Source organism: Theropithecus gelada, chromosome 11, assembly GCF_003255815.1.
Source record: "Theropithecus gelada isolate Dixy chromosome 11, Tgel_1.0, whole genome shotgun sequence".
Lineage (NCBI taxonomy): Eukaryota > Metazoa > Chordata > Mammalia > Primates > Cercopithecidae > Theropithecus > Theropithecus gelada.
This window is the reverse complement of record NC_037679.1, coordinates 24,075,311-24,092,421: the sequence shown is the minus strand read 5'-3', so window position 1 is coordinate 24,092,421 and position 17,111 is coordinate 24,075,311. Positions and strand designations below refer to the sequence as shown.

General features: G+C 37.6%; 1 protein-coding gene across 2 annotated transcripts in view; it reads left to right on the top strand.

The window, feature by feature from the left end:
• The window catches only part of WIF1 (WNT inhibitory factor 1), a 72,738-nt gene that overhangs the window by 35,260 nt on the left and 20,367 nt on the right, over positions 1-17,111 (top strand). For both annotated transcript variants that reach the window (XM_025401808.1, XM_025401807.1), the window contains exon 3: positions 9,850-9,958. In XM_025401808.1, coding sequence (XP_025257593.1) covers positions 9,850-9,958 — 109 coding nt within the window. The remainder of the gene's footprint in view (positions 1-9,849; positions 9,959-17,111) is intronic.

Sequence of the window (17,111 nt, the reverse complement as noted above, 5' to 3'; positions counted from 1 at the left end):
ACAGAAACCTCTGCCTCCCAGGTTTAAGCAATTCTCCTGCCTCAGCCTCCAGAGTAGCTGCGATTACAGGTGTGCACCACCATGCCCAGCTAATTTTTTTAAATTATTATTTTTAGTAGAGATGAGGTTTCATTATGTTGGGCAGGCTGGTCTTGAACTCTTGACCTCATGATCCACCACCTTGGCCTCCTAAAGCACTGGGATTACAGGTGTGAGCCACCACGCCCAGACAATTGCTCAGATTTTTAAAAATTATTAGTAAAGAAATAGCTCTTAGCACAGTTCTCTTTTCCCTTCATACAGATGAATACCCAATGACTGCTTCTGAAGCTTTAAGAAAAGAAATATTCAAATGTAAGCCTTGAGATGAGATGGAAAAAAAAAAAAAAACACAAGGAAAGAGATTATTTTTCTCTTTCCAGAACTGTCTCCCTCTCCCTTCTTCTTCCAAGTACCTGCACACACACTGCTGCTTTCTGGGCACCTCCATGCTCTGGAATCATCATCTTGCCTTAGCATCTAACAGAAATGTGTCGTTTTGTTCTCAAGTTTCTCCACACTGTTTCTTTTTTTTTTTTTTTTTTTTTTTTTTGAGATGGAGTCTCGCTCTGTAGCCCAGGCTGGAGTGCAGTGGCCGGATCTCAGCTCACTGCAAGCTCCGCCTCCCGGGTTCACGCCATTCTCCTGCCTCAGCCTCCCGAGTAGCTGGGACTACAGGCGCCCGCCACCTCGCCCGGCTAGTTTTTTTTTTTTATTTCTTAGTAGAGACAGGGTTTCACCGTGTTAGCCAGGATGGTCTCGATCTCCTGACCTCGTGATCCACCCGTCTCGGCCTCCCAGAGTGCTGGGATTACAGGCTTGAGCCACCGCGCCCGGCCCACACTGTTTCTTTTTCCACACCTCCTGTTTAGACTGTCCCTGGTCTCCACTGTGTCAGCCACACCACTTGTAATGACATTTTCTTTCCTCAGTCCCTTATCTTGCCCCCCTTAGTTGCCTAATGCTTCCTTCCTCCCCATGCCCAATTTTTAGGTTGGCATCGACCCAGGATTTTGCTACTGCTTGAGTTAGAGCAGGCTTACTGTGAGGAGGAGGCACTTGTCCTGGAAGTTTCAGGGGAACAGAAGTTTTCAGAAGCCCCACTGCTGCCTACACAACCCTTTCCATTATAAATTTTGGCAAACCAGTGAAAGCAGTGTGCTGAACAGGGCAAAATTTGGTTTAAATTCTACTTCATATTTATACTAATACCTTTTTTTTTTTTCAACTTTTAGATGAGCTGAAAAAAGTGTTTTCCATTTCCCAATGCTCTGCTTTTCTACTTTTCTGTCATCCCTTCCTCAAAAAATATAAATAAAAAACCTTAACTGTTGGTTTTATTTAATACAAAATAGCAGTATAGCCCTCTGTTGCTTCTCTATCTTTAGACATCTTGAAAGAGAGTGACTAGCCAACGATTTGTCAGATAGCCAGGTCTGTTTGTGGTTTTCATGGGCAGTGGTGATTCCAAACCCTAGGAGGAAAAAATGGAAAATGTCTTAGAAATTTCAGATTCATGTGAAGCCAAACTGTGATCTCCTGCCAGTTTTAGTTTACAAAACTCTCATAGTCCTGGATATGTTTATTTGAACTTCAAGTTTTAATATCACCATTATATTCCAATAACTTCACTCCGTCAGTCCAGCCCACTAGCTGGGGTCTAGTCTAGTGTATATAAAAACAATGACTAGAACAGAAGAAGTTGGCTAACCGAGATTTTCTCTTTAAGCAATGTTTCTTCCATTGCCTGTTTAAGCCACGATCGGTAAAATAAATAGCAGCTCTGCATGAGAAGGCGCTTTCCCTTTTCCTTTCTGAAACAAGTTCTTCTAAGCGCTAGTTTCAAAAGGAGGCAGGGAAAAATAGTCATTGTTGATACAGGTTGAGCATTCCTAATCCAAAATCTGAAATTCTCCAAAATCTGAAACTTTTTGATGGCCATGATGACACCACAAGTGGAAAATTCCACACCTGACTTTGTGTGACTAATCGCAAATTTATTTAAAGTATTATATACAACTACCTTCAGCCTGTAAGGTGTATATGAAAGTTGATGAATTCTGTGTTTAGACTTGGGTCTCATCCCCAAGATATCTTATTATATATATTCAAATATTCCAAAATTTGAAAAAAAATCTAAAATCCAAAACACTTCCAGTCCCAAGCATTTTGGAAAAGGGATATTCAATCTGTATTTCACAGTTTCCCAGTGATAGCGCAATTACATCCTGTAATTTATAGAAGGCAAAATGACTGGAAACCCAAGAGGGAAATATAAACCAGAAGAGCCTTGGGCAAAGTCTTGTGTCAGAACAGGACCTCATTTACATTGTCTCCTTACGTTCTTTCTGGGAGCCTCATTGCCAAAGCTTTGTGCCAGAACCAGCATAAAACAGTTATAAAGTATACACAGATCAGGTAGATAACAAATGTCAGTGTTTGATTATTCTTTTTTCAAAAGTGTTCTGTATTCTCAATTGTGGGCTGCAATGACTGACCACACAGAAAAGTAAGAGAGAAGTTTTTGGCCCATAAAAGTAACTAAGCAATTGCCAAAACAGAAAAGCTGCTGCCTGTTGCTAGAATCAGAGGCTAATGCCATTTTACCACAACAATGTGTTCTGGAATGCACCGGGTTTACACTTCTGGATGCTTCTCAGTAGGCCATTCAGTCACTTATTCAGCAAATATTTTTCAAATGCCTTGCTGTTCACAATGTTGAGTGAGTCTCCAGTAGACCATTGGAAAAAATATGTAGTCCCATTCTTAGCCACAAGGAATCCAACATTTAGATGAGAATACAAGATATAAACATATGAAAAGTTTAATAATAATGCATAGTGGTAGATGTTTAAGGGCCAAGCTGGTTTAAGTCCTGTTGAAGGTCAGTAGAGGTTAAATCACTGGAATATAGGCATGGCTATGGTATCACTTCAGGCCAGTGAGCTCCAGAAGATGATCCCTGTTGGGGAGTAGTGAGAGATAAAAAGACAAAGGAACCAGGCTGTGGAGACACGTAACAGGCTGAAGGCCTTATCCCAGCCGTAAGCAGGGACAGGAAAGGATTGTAACATGGCAAAAGTGGTGGTTTAATTTGATGTATTGGCCACTTTTAAATAGAAAGGCAAAAAGAATATTTCAAAGAATGTTATAATAATGCCAATATGAGGAAATAAATGCTGGATTCAGGTGGAAGTGGTGGGGATGAAAGGAAGGTACAGAATCATAAAATATAAAAGAAGAAAAGATAAGATTTTGGTGTATTTCTGTGGGGACATGAGATAGAGGTAAGAAACAGCAATAACCCTGAGATTCAGTATCTGTTAATTGAAACAATAACAAGACTGTTGGCAGCTAGAAAGAAATCAAGTGGCACTGGGCACAGTGACTCATGCCTGTAATCCCAGCTACTTGGAAGGGTGAGGTAGGAGGATGGCTTGAGCCCAGGAGGTTGAGGCTACAGTGAGCCATGATTGTGCTACTGCATCCCAGCCTGGGCAACAGAGTGAGTGAGATGCAAAAAAAAAAAAAAAAAAAAAAAAGAAAAGGAAAGGAAAGGAGAGGAGAGGAGAAGCAAAAGGGGAAAGGGAAAAGAGGAAAGGGAAAAGGAAAAAGGAAAAAGAAAAGAGAAATCAAGTGGGGAAGCTGATTTTGGAAGATAATGAACCAGGCTCCAAGAACGTGAGCATGGGCATGAGGCAGATGGCAAGAAGAGTCTGCGCTTTGGAAGGAGGATGTGAATGGTTCATGTTGAGCATCACTGTCTATAGGGAAATGGTTCAATCTATGAAAATACCTGAGTTTCATAACAATATAAAAAGAGTCTTAGTGATTGTATATGCTTATGAGCTGAGAGGAGAGTCAATGAGGAAACACAGGAAAATCAAGAAGTGGTTTGAGAATCAGAAGAGTGTCACAGAGTCCAAGGATAGTGAACTTTGAGTTTGAAGGATGAAATTTTGCAGAGGTAACAAGAATAATTCTGAGGAAGAATGTGAGATCTGGCAATTTTTGCTCTAGATGTTCAGATTATTTTAATCATTGGGCATGCTTATTCGTTTTGTTTGGGTCTTTAACATTGAACTGTTTTCCTTCCATGCTGATTTTAGATTTTTTCTGGCCCTTCACATACAGTGTAGGATCTATTTTATATCTCTTTAGTACCTCTCATACCCAGTGAATCTGCTAATCTGAATTCACTTGTATGCTATAATAATAATAGGCTGTTGTGATAATTAAATAAAGTAACTGCAGTATAATAAACATTCAACAAAAATTATTTGAAAATTTTCAAACCTTACGGCTTCTGTGTGTTTTGTATCTATAAATGCCTGAAGCCTTCTTTAGAACAAAGATGATAACTTCATTGTTTTAATGTTCTTCCATGAGCACTTAGGCCAGCATCATGATATATGGGTTAAAAGAGGTTTGAAGACCTATGTTTTATGAAAGATCTTTGATTCTTAACTCAGAGGCTCCTACAATTATTGTGCTTATTAGATTAAGTACATGCCATAAACATAGAACTTCAAAGGTAGAAGAGAAATATTGGATTCTCTTCATTCCTCGCAATGGTTAATGCAATTCTCTGCTTCCTTTCTCTATGTCTACCCCAAAAGAAGTGCCAGAGCAAAGGCCTTATGAGTTGTCCCATTTTGCTGTTTAAATGATGTCTTCATCTCATCTGGAAGGAACAATCCTAATATTCAGCCAAGTCAATTGGAAGCAAGTTAAATGACCTCCAGCACTCCTCTCTTGATAATATTTGGATGTCTTTTATGCTTCTCCATGAAAAGAAAATTTACTGCATGGCAAACCAGGCCAGTGAATTATTCTCCTGAATAGACCCATTCTTTGTTTGAATACAAAGCAACCTTTTCATGTGTTTCCCAGATAATCACTGTTTGCCTTTACCTGAGTTTACTCTAGTGTCATTTAATAGAACAAAATGTATTTTTTCCTAATAGAGGTTTTAGACTCTCCCATATACCAATTCTCTATTACTGTTCATGCTCTGAGTTCCTTTTACCTAAATAATAAATCTACAATTTGTGGAAATTGTTCCCGAACTTTAAAGCTAGTTCTCTGTTCTCTTTGGCATAGAATTTGGATTTTATTTGCTCTCAAGTTTTTCCAGTGCAGAGATTTGGGTCTAAGAATATTTATATTATAAATAAAGTAGAAACAGAAAGTCCTGTCTAGAATTTAGAGTACGGCATAAATATATTGTTCATCAGCCATTTATTGTGGCTTTTAATTTAAGCCCTTAGGTTAAATGAAGGATATATTTACTGTGTAGTTCATAATACTATATTTGTAGAAATATTTTTACAGTATTGATGGTTTCAGATTTCTTTACAATGGCAAAGTAAAACTTTGAAAGAAGTTAGTGTCAACATCAGAGATAAAAGGTTAATTTCTAAATGGTTTTCAAGTTCAAATTTTTCTTTTTTCTTTTCTTTTTTTGATCTTAAAACTTTCCAGTGTAAAGTTAGAATTTTTAAAGAGGCAATGAAAACCACAGACAAAATCTTTTTTAAGAAATGTACCGGCCGGGCGCGGTGGCTCAAGCCTGTAATCCCAGCACTTTGGGAGGCCGAGACGGGCGGATCACGAGGTCAGGAGATCGAGACCATCCTGGCTGACACGGTGAAACCCCGTCTCTACTAAAAAAAAAATACAAAAAACTAGCCGGGCGAGGTGGCGGGCGCCTGTAGTCCCAGCTACTCGGGAGGCTGAGGCAGGAGAATGGCGTGAACCCGGGAGGCGGAGCTTGCAGTGAGCTGAGATCCGGCCACTGCACTCCAGCCTGGGCGACAGAGCGAGACTCCGTCTGAAAAAAAAAAAAAAAAAAGAAATGTACCAAGTATCCAGGAAATTACATGTTTCACAGATTCATGCACCGTTAGTTATCATCATCAGCAAGAAAGAAAACGATTTACTCTAGTAACTGCCTTTTGCTGATAAGATCCAGGAAAGAAACCAGTTCCTGCCTTATGATAGTCTTATTAGAATAAGACAAATGTTTACTGATTCTCAAAGAAATAAAAGGGACACCTTTGTGTAAAGTTTGTTATTGATTAGATCAGAGTATTGGGTGTCCAGGGAAATCTATTAAGCCTAGCTGCATCATGTGGAGCAGTCGTGCCACTGCTCATTATCAACTCTCTGATGCTACGTATAACAGATTCCATGCTTCTCAGCCTACCTTCTTCTGTGGCCATACCTGAAGGTTCTGTAAAGTTATGTTTCTGGCCTCCGAATGAAATTTTTTCAGTTCCATATTCTTTGAACATCATCAACATTTTTTGAAAGAAGGAGACATTCAGAAGCTATTTTATGCGAATTGCTGTTTCCTTGAAGCACACTTTCAAGGAGACGTGCAAGAGATTTAAATAAAATTGTTGTATAAACACAGCCATGTTAAATAGATGTTCAAGAAGAATATTTTATCTATGATCAGAGAATTATGGAAAAAGAATCATCAGCCACATAACTGAAAGGAGGGTACATGATTAATGCTGTTTTTTAAAATAAATGCACTTATTTCACTAAAAGATATAAATCCACATATAGAAAATCTGAAAAAGAGAGAAAAGGAAAAAAATAACCATCAATTCTACACAATCATTGTTTTAATCTGGGTGTCTAGTTTCTATTAAAAGTTTATTTTTAGTTAAATTATATTTATTAAAAGTATTATAGTTTTACAAATGTAATTTTAAAATATATCACACATAGGAAGGTTTATTTAATTTATAATGTGACAAAGCTCAAAGATATAATTATGGGGTAGTAAATGATAACTTATATGGTATTTGACCTTTTCATTTCAAAGTTTTTGCATTCTATCCATTCAGTTCTTTTCCAACATTATATGTACTGTTAATAAAGTGTTTAGAATGTTTTGGCACATGGTGTGCGTTACACCCATGTTTATTGTGTGATTGTTGTTACTGTACTTAGTAATATAAATAATTCAAATGTTATTCATTATAAAGGCATCTATCACTAATCCTTTCATAGTGCCAAATAAAATACATTTTAGAACAATGTGTTAAATGATACTTATTATCTAGTAAAGTGTAGAGGGAAGTGCAGGTGGTAGAAGTCATTTAAAACACCTGGATTCATGAAAACGAATCCACTTTTAATAGTCATTGGTTTTTCCTGCAGGGAGAGGCATACTGTTCTCTCTTTCAAAGGAATTCATTCCAAATTGAATCACCTTTCGTGACAACACTCCTTTCATCAGACTTCTTATAAACCTCTGCCTTCCCTTAAACAGGGGAAGAATTTTCTGCCTTATGACCCTTTATTCTGCGGGCCATCCTAGTGAATCAATTTTATAAATTAATTTACACAATGTTGTTACCCACCTAGGGAACTGTTCACAGTGGTGTTCTGGAACCTTGACCACAACTCACAGGAGGGGATGCAGTGGGAATTTGGTCCATGAAGGTGCTCCTTTCGGCCTAGTGAAACCAGGAAGTATTTCTCAATTCACTTCAAGTATAGGCAAGTTCCCACAGGATCTGAGACTGCCCCTTGGCATTATTATCCTCATATGAAGTCCTTAATGCCTGCTGCATGTGATACTGTGATTTAAAAGAGCAAATTGTTTGAATGTCTACCATGTATCTCTTAATATCTTCATGTTGTAAAGTAAATTTTATATTGCTTATAGGGTCATATTCTTTTTTAACCTCCTTCTGGTTCATGTTAATGTAATTTCTTTAATTAATGGGTAGAATGCAAAAATTAATTAATATATTTAATTAATTACATTAATGTAGTCCTGGGTGTGGAACTGAATGGATAGAATGCAAAAAATTAATTAATTAATTAAATTCATTACATTAAATTAATGTAATTCTGGATGTCTCTACAAGTAACTGCAGAACCATTCAACTTACCTAACTCTCATGTTAGCATTGGTGCTATTTATTGATTGTTCTTTATTTCCAAGCAAGAACATATTGTTACCATCACAACCCACCCCCCTCTTTTTTTTTGAGACAGAGTCTCACTCTGTCACCCAGGCTGGAGTGCAGTGGCATGTTCTCAGCTCGTGACAACCTCTGCCTCCCAGGTTCAAGCTGGAAGCTGATAACTGAGGGAGGAGACTTATGAAAACAATATTGATAATAATAATAACAATCTCTAATGCTTATAAATTTGTGTAATGTTGGCATTATTTCTTCCTTAACATTTGTGAGAATTTACCAGGGAAGCCATTTGACCCTGGAATTTTTCTTGTTGGAGGGGTTTACAATTTTGAATATAATTTCCTTAACAGACATAAGGCTATTCAAACTTTCTATTTCTTGTCAGATTTGTTCATTTGTGTTTCTCAAGGAGTTCATTTTATCAAAGTCATTGAATTTATTGGTGTAACATTGACAGCAATATGTTTTCTTGCTTAAATGTCTATAACATCTCTAGTGATGCCTCTCTTTCACTTTTTTTTTTTTTTTTTTTTTTTTTTGAGACAGAGTCTTGCTCTGTTGCCCAGGCTGGAGTGCAGTGGTGCTATCTTGGCCCACTGCAGCCTCCACCTCCTGGGTTCAAGCAATTCTCCTGCCTCAGCCTCCCAAGTAGCTGGGACTACAGGCACCCACCACCACGCCCAGCTAATTTTTGTATTTTTAGTAGAGATGGGGTTTCACCATGTTGGCCAGGCTGATCTCGAACTCCTGACCTCAAGTGATCCACCTGCCTCAGCCTCCCAAAGTGCTGGGATTATAGGCGTGAGCTGCCAAGCCTGGCCTTCACAAACCCTTTTAATAATCCAGTTGGGAATCCATTAAGCATTAAAGCTCTATAGTGAGATTATGCATCATTACTTTCAATATTCATGGCCATTTGAGTAGCAGGAATCATTTTCTCAACTAGATTTAGTGGGTAAATGAACATGTTTACAATGTAAAGGTTTATGGCTTGTTATCTTATTGTGATGGTGGTTTTTGCGTTTTTTGGCTTTTCTCTCCATAATAAATTGAGACATTAAATACAAATCTTTCAAAGGGAATGAGAGTAAAAAATAAATGTTAACAGCAAGATCATGAAATTTGGGACTTCATTACAACTCTCCAAATTCTGATCAAAAGACTCACTTTAGAACTTAGAATTAGGAGTATTAAAGAATGGCTAAAATAGCTGAGATGGATTTTAGTCAATAACTGGTTTGACATCACTTATTTCCCTAAGATAATTTGTTTTCTCATTCTTTTATAAAGACAGCGATTAATATCATTTAAGTTAAAAGTTTACTGGGCGGACATAGTAGCTAACACCTGTAATCTCAGCACTTTGGGAGGCCAAGGCAGGCAGATCACTTGAGGTCAGGAGTTCGAGACAGACCCTGGCAACATGGTGAAACCCAATCTCTACTAAAAATGCAAAAATTAGCCGGGCGTGGTGGCGTATGCCTGTAATCCCAGCTACTCAGGAGGCTGAGGCAGGAGACTCGCTTGAACCTGGGAGGCAGAGGTTGCAGTGAGCTGAGACTGCACCACTGCACTCCAGCCTGGGCAACAGAGCAAGACTCTGTCTCAAAAAACAAACAAACAGAAACCCCAAAAAACAGACTGACTATTGTGACTATTTTTAATGTTTTTAAAGATCACTTCTTTCCAGAGTCTAACACAGAAGGGTGCGTTGTGCCTACCCAGTATCTTGGATGCCGTGTGCTCCAGAGTTCCTGTAATGAAAATTATCTCTGCCCCATCAGATGGACAATGAATTCAGTGGTGCCTTCTCCCTCTCTGTGGTTTCCATGTTACTAACTGTCAGTGCCTTTTTCTGTAGGCAGAATACTTCTATGAATTCCTGTCCTTGCGCTCCCTGGATAAAGGCATCATGGCAGATCCAACCGTCAATGTCCCTCTGCTGGGAACAGTGCCTCACAAGGCATCAGGTGGGTGGTCTTTGCCTGAAGCAAGGTTTACACTTAAAATGTAATGATGATGAGAATATTTAAGATGCAAATGTCCTACCATCAGAGAGGTTATGAGATGTTTTCCTAAAGAGATCTGTTGATTTTAGGACAGTTCAGTTGTTATTCTGTGGGCAAAGGATTAAGATGGGAGTGAAGAAATTATGGTTATATAATTTTCTAAAAATTCAGACTAGCCCCAGCCCAGCCCACACTAAGTTCATAAATGATTCAAGACATTTTTAAAGAAAAAAAAAAGAAGAAATAAACACATCTAGTGAGATATATTTGGCCAATGTATGGATTAATGAGATACACAAAAATGTGGCAAAGATACAAAGTAAGTGATTGGAGGGCAGATGGGGTAAGTCAAGAAAATTCCCCAAAAGTTAGCATTGTATTCAATTAGAATTTGAAGGAGAGAGGAGATGTGGGAAAATGGGAGAAAGGGGTTCAACATTTCTAGTCTAATCATCCTTCTTTGCTAAGAAAATAATAGTATGTGATATTTGTTTCAAACTTTTCAGCTTACAGGAGACCCACTCTTGCGCTATCTAATTTGAATACTAGCAGTGAGTCAAATCCAGAATTGCAGCTCCATTTTCTAAATTAAAAAATTAAGACTTAGGAGATTTGACTGGCTTGCCCAAAGTCAAATATTAGGATAGTAATAAGCAGTAGAGTTGAGACTAGAGCCCAGAATTTCTGACTTTTAGAAATATGTAGAGATCACAAGTCACCTTGTGTTAACATCCTAATGTATTTCCTTCTAATCTTTTTTCTCTGAATTTTTACATACTTGCGGTAATACATATTTGGTTTTGCATCATGATTTTTTGTTTTTGCTTTTAACCTTTTAACATAACCATTTCCTATGTCATTATGGATTTTTTTTTTCAAAAGTTGTTTTTAATGATCTTACAATATTCTATTTTATGGATATACCATAATTTGTATACCCATTCCCTTATTACTTGTTAATGACATTGTTTTTAGAGTTTGAATATAGAAATATCACAATTTTTTTAAACTAATGGATGGTAACTTCCATGCACATAGGAGCCCTAATTTTTGTTCACTGTGGCTCCACCCCAGGGCCCAGCACAGAGCAGGTATTCAGAAAGTAATTGTTGGGTTAATGTGCATACCAAAATCCTGGTGCTTATCTCATTATTTTGTTAAAATTGATTCCTAAAAGTTGAATTATTGTGTCAAAGGATAGGAACTATGAGCTTTTTAAAGATTCTTAAAACAAATTGCCAAAATGCCAAATTACTTTCCATAAAGGTTATCATACCCGTTTTTACCTTGGTTAAGCAATAGGGAGAATGCTTGGCTTACTGTAATCTCATCAACATAGGTTATTGATCACATTAACTACTTCAGTGGCTAATAAAGTAAAAAGTCGGGCCGGGTGTGGTGACTCACACCTATAATCCCAACACTTTCGGGGGCTGAGGGAGGAGGCTTGCTTGTGCCCAGGAATTCAAGACCAGCCTGGGCAACATAGTGAGACTCTGTCTCTACAAAAAATTTTAAAAATTAGCCAGGTATGATGGCACATGCCCATAGTCCCAGACACTCAAGAGGCTGAGGCAGGAGGGTTGTTTGAGCTGGGGAGTGAGATATGATCATACCAAGGCACTCCAGCCCGGGCAACAGAGCAAAAAAAAAAAAAAAAAAGTCAGTCTCAAAAAAGATAAAAGAAAGAAAAAGTAAAAAGTCATTTATCACAGTCTTCTTTTGGTATTTTTTATTCCTATTAAGGAAAAAAAAATTTTCTTGTATCTATTAAAGCATGAAAAATGTGTACCATGCTCATTTTTATATTGAGATAATAGTGTTCTTCCTACTGATCTGCAAAGCTTGTTGTATATTAGGTATATTTACCACTTATTGCATATTTTTCAATTTAACATTTATATTTTATGTTATTTTGGAGGAGAATATGCAGAGGCTTTAAAATCCTATGTGGTCAAACCTATCTTTTCCCTTGCAATTTTTTGCACTGCATGTATGTTTTGGTACTAATTCCTATTTCAGAAAGCAGTTAAGTGATAACTTACATATGCATCTAGCATTTTATAAAAATTTATTTTTGGATTATGAAATAAGGGTCTAAACTGAATTATTTTTGAGTCATTAACTTTTCTGACATGAGAAGTTGAATTGATTCAAGATATACTGTTTACTTCACGTTAAGTTTTTCTACACATAGGGTATGTTTAGAGATTACTCTTTATTTTACTATTGTGATAGTTGTAGTTTATAGTGTTTTAAAATCATCAATGGCATACTCTCTCTTTTTAAAAAAAAATTTAGTCTTATTCTTCTAGAGGAACATGAAAATAAATTTTGTCAGATGACTAATACAAATCCCCTTCAGAACTAATTTAAGTCTCTAAAGTAATCAGAAGATCAGGTACTTTTACAAAGGGCATTTTCAGATTACAGTTATCTGCCACTTCCAGTGGATCTTCCTTGTTGCATTCCACTGCCATAAGAGTGGGAGACTAAATAAACAGAGTTTCTCTAATTTCCCAATCTAAGTGCCATCATGGGTGTAGACAGGAGGAGTATAACTTCAGTTTCTCTTTGATCATCACAGTGCTGCAGGTGTGACCAACAGCCCCCCTAGAGGATCTGTTTCTGACCTAGATGTGTTTGGGTTCTGGGTGAAGATTTATTCACCTGAGATGTGTAGCCCCAAGGACAGGAGTATCTATTCCAGAGATCTGGATACGCTGATTCCACTCAGATGGCATTGGTAGGGCTTTATTACTTTGTGGAGAAAACAAAGGCACTCCAGCCACCAAATTCTTGGCATACGGTCATCACTCAATCTCATGTCATGTCACATGGTGTTCCTTTTTAGTCGAAAATAATTTTCTTTTTTTTTTTTTTTTTTTTGAGACAGAGTGCCCCTCTGTCACCCAGGCTTGAGTGCAGTGGTGTGGGTCTCAGCTCACCGCAACCTCCACCTCCTGAGTTCAAGTGATTCTTCTGCCTCAGCCTCCTGAGTAGCTGGGATTACAGGAACACGCCACCATGCCTGGCTGATTTTTGTATTTTTAGTAGAGACTGGGTTTCACCATGTTGCCAGGGTCTGTCTCGAACTCCTGACCTCAAGTGATCTGCCTGCCTTGGCCTCCCAAAGTGTTGGGATTACAGGCATGAGCCAGCAGCTGGCTAAAGATAATTTTCTATAAAATTCTTCTTGCTCTTTTGTTTTGTTTTAGAAGCAGTCAGAATAAAATAAGTACATAACATCTCTCAATTTCTATTTTATATATTTTTTCTGATTAATAAAGGAATATAAGCTTATCATGGCCCATTAAAAATACATTAATTACCAGTTATACCTACCTGCTCAGCTTCTGGTAAATCTTGCGTCTTTGAATTTCTAATTTAATGCTTGTATCCTAAGTGCTTTTTTCACTTTTTGTGTCTAGTTAAAAAAAAAAAAAATCTTACTGAAATTCTACTTCTTAGGAAATTGACACATAAGATTTTGAACATATGATGTGAGGATATTTTAATAGATCATGTTTAGATAGAACATAATTTTCTAATACTTTGGGTTCTTTATAAATAATAAATGTAGAGGGAAAAGTGGGTAACACTTTGGTCAACCTGAAACTAAAAACAACAAGCCTTCTTTGGGAACCAGGAGATATGTACACATGTGTCCCTGTGTGCACACGGACTTGCACACACACACACATCCTCTGCATATACAACTCCCTCACCCCACCACCCCCTTACACACACAGTCTTTTAGAAGCAGATGTAGGATTTGTTTGTAGAAATGCAGGTGCAAGAAGTTTATGGGAACCTTAGACCATTGCAGGGCAGTTACTCATTAGCCTCATTAGCTCAGTCCCTCCAGTAGGAGAAGTGAAGGTACCTTGCATTATTAAAAAGTAACCAAATCAGTGTGTCTTTGCTCTTAAGCATCCAGGTAGCATTCATTATTCTACAGGGCTATTTTATACCCCCAAGCTGCTAAACTGTTCTTTTATCCCACAGACTCCTATATGCCTAAACACTACATGAAAAAAGAAAACTCTTGATCTTTAACAGTTATGAAGTGCCTGCCTTCTGGCATCAGAAGAGAACAAAAACAGGAAATACAAACTGCAGGGTGGTTCAGTAAAATTACTGAGTTGTATAACAAAAAACAGTTTCATGAAGCCAAGACTTTGCCTCTTTGAACACTCTCTTTGTCTGACCATGAAACCAACAGGGCAGTGGTGTTTCTCAACTAGGACTTTTAGGAATCCAATGTCTACACTGTATTAAATAGATGCCCATGCTGGAGAGACCATCTTCTTATAGGTGACCCCAGTTCTTAGCAGAATGTGAAGCCCAGAGTTTGTGCTAAGTATTTGGTAAGAGAATGAATGGCTGGCAGGGCAGCTTGAAGGACTGATGAATATTTACGTTGTATATTTCTAGTGATGTAGCGGTTCATGATCATATGGTGTGGAGGATGGGCTCTTGCCTGCCTTTCTCATCTCTTGCCTTGTTGTAAGGACAGGGACTCAACTGACTGGAGGCTGAGGCTATCTGAGCACCATGCCCATCTGTATGTGGGAGCAGTATGCAATCAGAACAAATTTGCTGCTGTCTTCTGTGGAAGAGTTAGTTGATGTGCAATCAATGGCATATCAGTCTGTACTTCAATGCTGTGAGTTATATTCAATCTGCTTTAGTTTTTCTGAGTTGTTTTAATTCACCTCGTTTAGATTATACAACCTATTCTGCACTGGAATTCACAACCAGCCTAACTTCATCTAGCGTTTGGGAACAGTGGCTCTTTACTCATATGCCTATTGTTGCAAAAGTACATGACTTTCACATTCCTGTTATTCCTTGGAAGCAAAGAGTCTCTGCTTTTTCTGCCTTTGATGTCTCTTTTTCTCTGTGCATCTGTTTTTCTGAGTGCTGTTGCTAGTATTTTATTCTCTACAACTCCCACCGTATATGGTGAATTTCTGTTTCTGTGTATTTGTACAGGTATGTGCATGTGTGGAAGTGCAAGTGTGTGCCTGTGCACATGAGATATATGGTTGTGTCTACCAGAACATATATCACATCTGTTGGTACCTAGTTTGTGACAGATAATATGCTAGATGCCGAGATTACAATAACAAGATATAGTTCTTGTTTTTGAGAATTCTCATCCTTAGCAAAGAATGCAAACTGTAATTAAATCATTACACCACAATGAAATAATATATATAGGTGTTTGTAAAATATATAAATGTAATTATACAGGCAAGGGGTGTTAGGAAAGGCTAAAGAAAGCAAGTACTATTTAATTTTGGCCTTGAAAGTTGAGTGGGAGGACAGTAGGACAGAAAACACAAGAACATTCCAAGCACCTGGGTGTGCAGTCAGGAAATTGTGGACGTGCACCACACATTTGGGGAACTGAGAGAAATAGTTTGGGCAGAGCACAGGGTTGACAAAAGGCAATTACTGGAGATGCAGCTAACTACAGTCAGATTTTGGTTTTTTAAAGCAAAATTCTTTGAAAACTTTAAAAAGGTGTTCAATTATAAATATTATTACCTAAATGGTCTTATAGGTAAAGTTTATATAAACAGAAAGGAAGACAAATGGGTTTGCACAAGAAGAAATAAAATTTTTACTTTGTATTTTAAAATTGAAGAGTGGGCAAGTGTAATGGTTTGGTTTATCACATCTTTCTGTAATTTATTCTTTTACATTAAAAGTTAATTGCTGATCTGGCACAAGATATCCTCAGTGAAAAAAATAGTAATTCATTGAAATTATAAGCTAGGCACCTCCTAATTTCTAAACTTTATTTCCTAGTTCTTTACAAATCATTCTGCCGTAGGGTTCAGATCATAACTGTGCTTACATGCCTTCTACTTCCAAAGAGGTAGAAATGTGCAGGTAAAACTTATCTACCTGGGCTGATGGGATTTTTAATGTGTTCATTTTTAACTTGAAGCTGAATTTGAGGGCTGGAATTATTATGCACAAATAAAATTAGCAAAAATTGTAAGCCTAGAGTATACTAGGTCTTTAAAAAAATGTAAGAAGGAAAATATTTCATATCAGTTATAACAGTAATTGAATATAACTTTAGTAAAATAATTTTTAGGGATATCATTTCTTTTAGTTTACTAAGAAAATGAAGATACTGCATCTTTAGTTATCTGCCAAAATTGCTTGCAGTTTTTCTATTTTAAAACTTTCATTAGCTTTTGCAACCTCGTTTTTGTTCCCTGCGATAGTGGAAAGCCATATCTTCTAGCATCACCACAGGCCTGGGAACTCTGTGAACATGTCCTTACTTTAATTGACTTAAAGGTTATGTTAGCAAACCACACACTGTTCTTTCTTTCCTTTTTTTTTTTTTTTTTTTTATGGAATCTTGCTCTGTTGCCCAGGCTGAAGTGCAGTGGCTCTATCTTGGCTCGCTGCAACCTCTGTCTCCTGGGTTCAAGTGATTCTCATGCCTCAGCCTCCCAATAGCTGGGATTATGGATATATACCAACATACCGGCGATTTTTTTATTTTTAGTAGACACAGGTTTCACCATGTTGGCCAGGCTGGTCTCCAACTCCTGATCTCAAGTGATGCACCCCACCTTGGCCTCCCAAAGTGCTGGGATTACAGGGGTAAGCCACTGCACCCAGCCGCAAACCACACACTTTTATATGAGCACTCCAAACCCTCTAGAAGCATCCCTGACAACTGACAATGGGAGCTTGTGAACATGTAGTCATAATTTAACCAGATTTGTAAACGGTCTTTTAGCACATCTGAAGATGTGGAAGAACTAATAATTGTTCTTAACTAAATTTCCTACAAACTTAATAAGACAGTTTTTGATATTTAATATCCAAGGTATGTTTTGAAATTTGATAATGCTGGCAAGCAGAAATGAAAATGAGTTTACTGGTAAGCATCTTCTCTTCCATACCAAGATTCTGGAAGCCAAAATACAACTGAAGGGCCTTTTTAAAAGAATCAGGTGGGCTGCAAAGAGAGGCTGAATGTGGTTCAGATAAAAGATATACCTGGAAAAGAATAAAGTTTGGATGATGGCGTGCAGTGAGGAAGATTCTAAAAGTTCTATCTTTAAGTCTCCGTTCA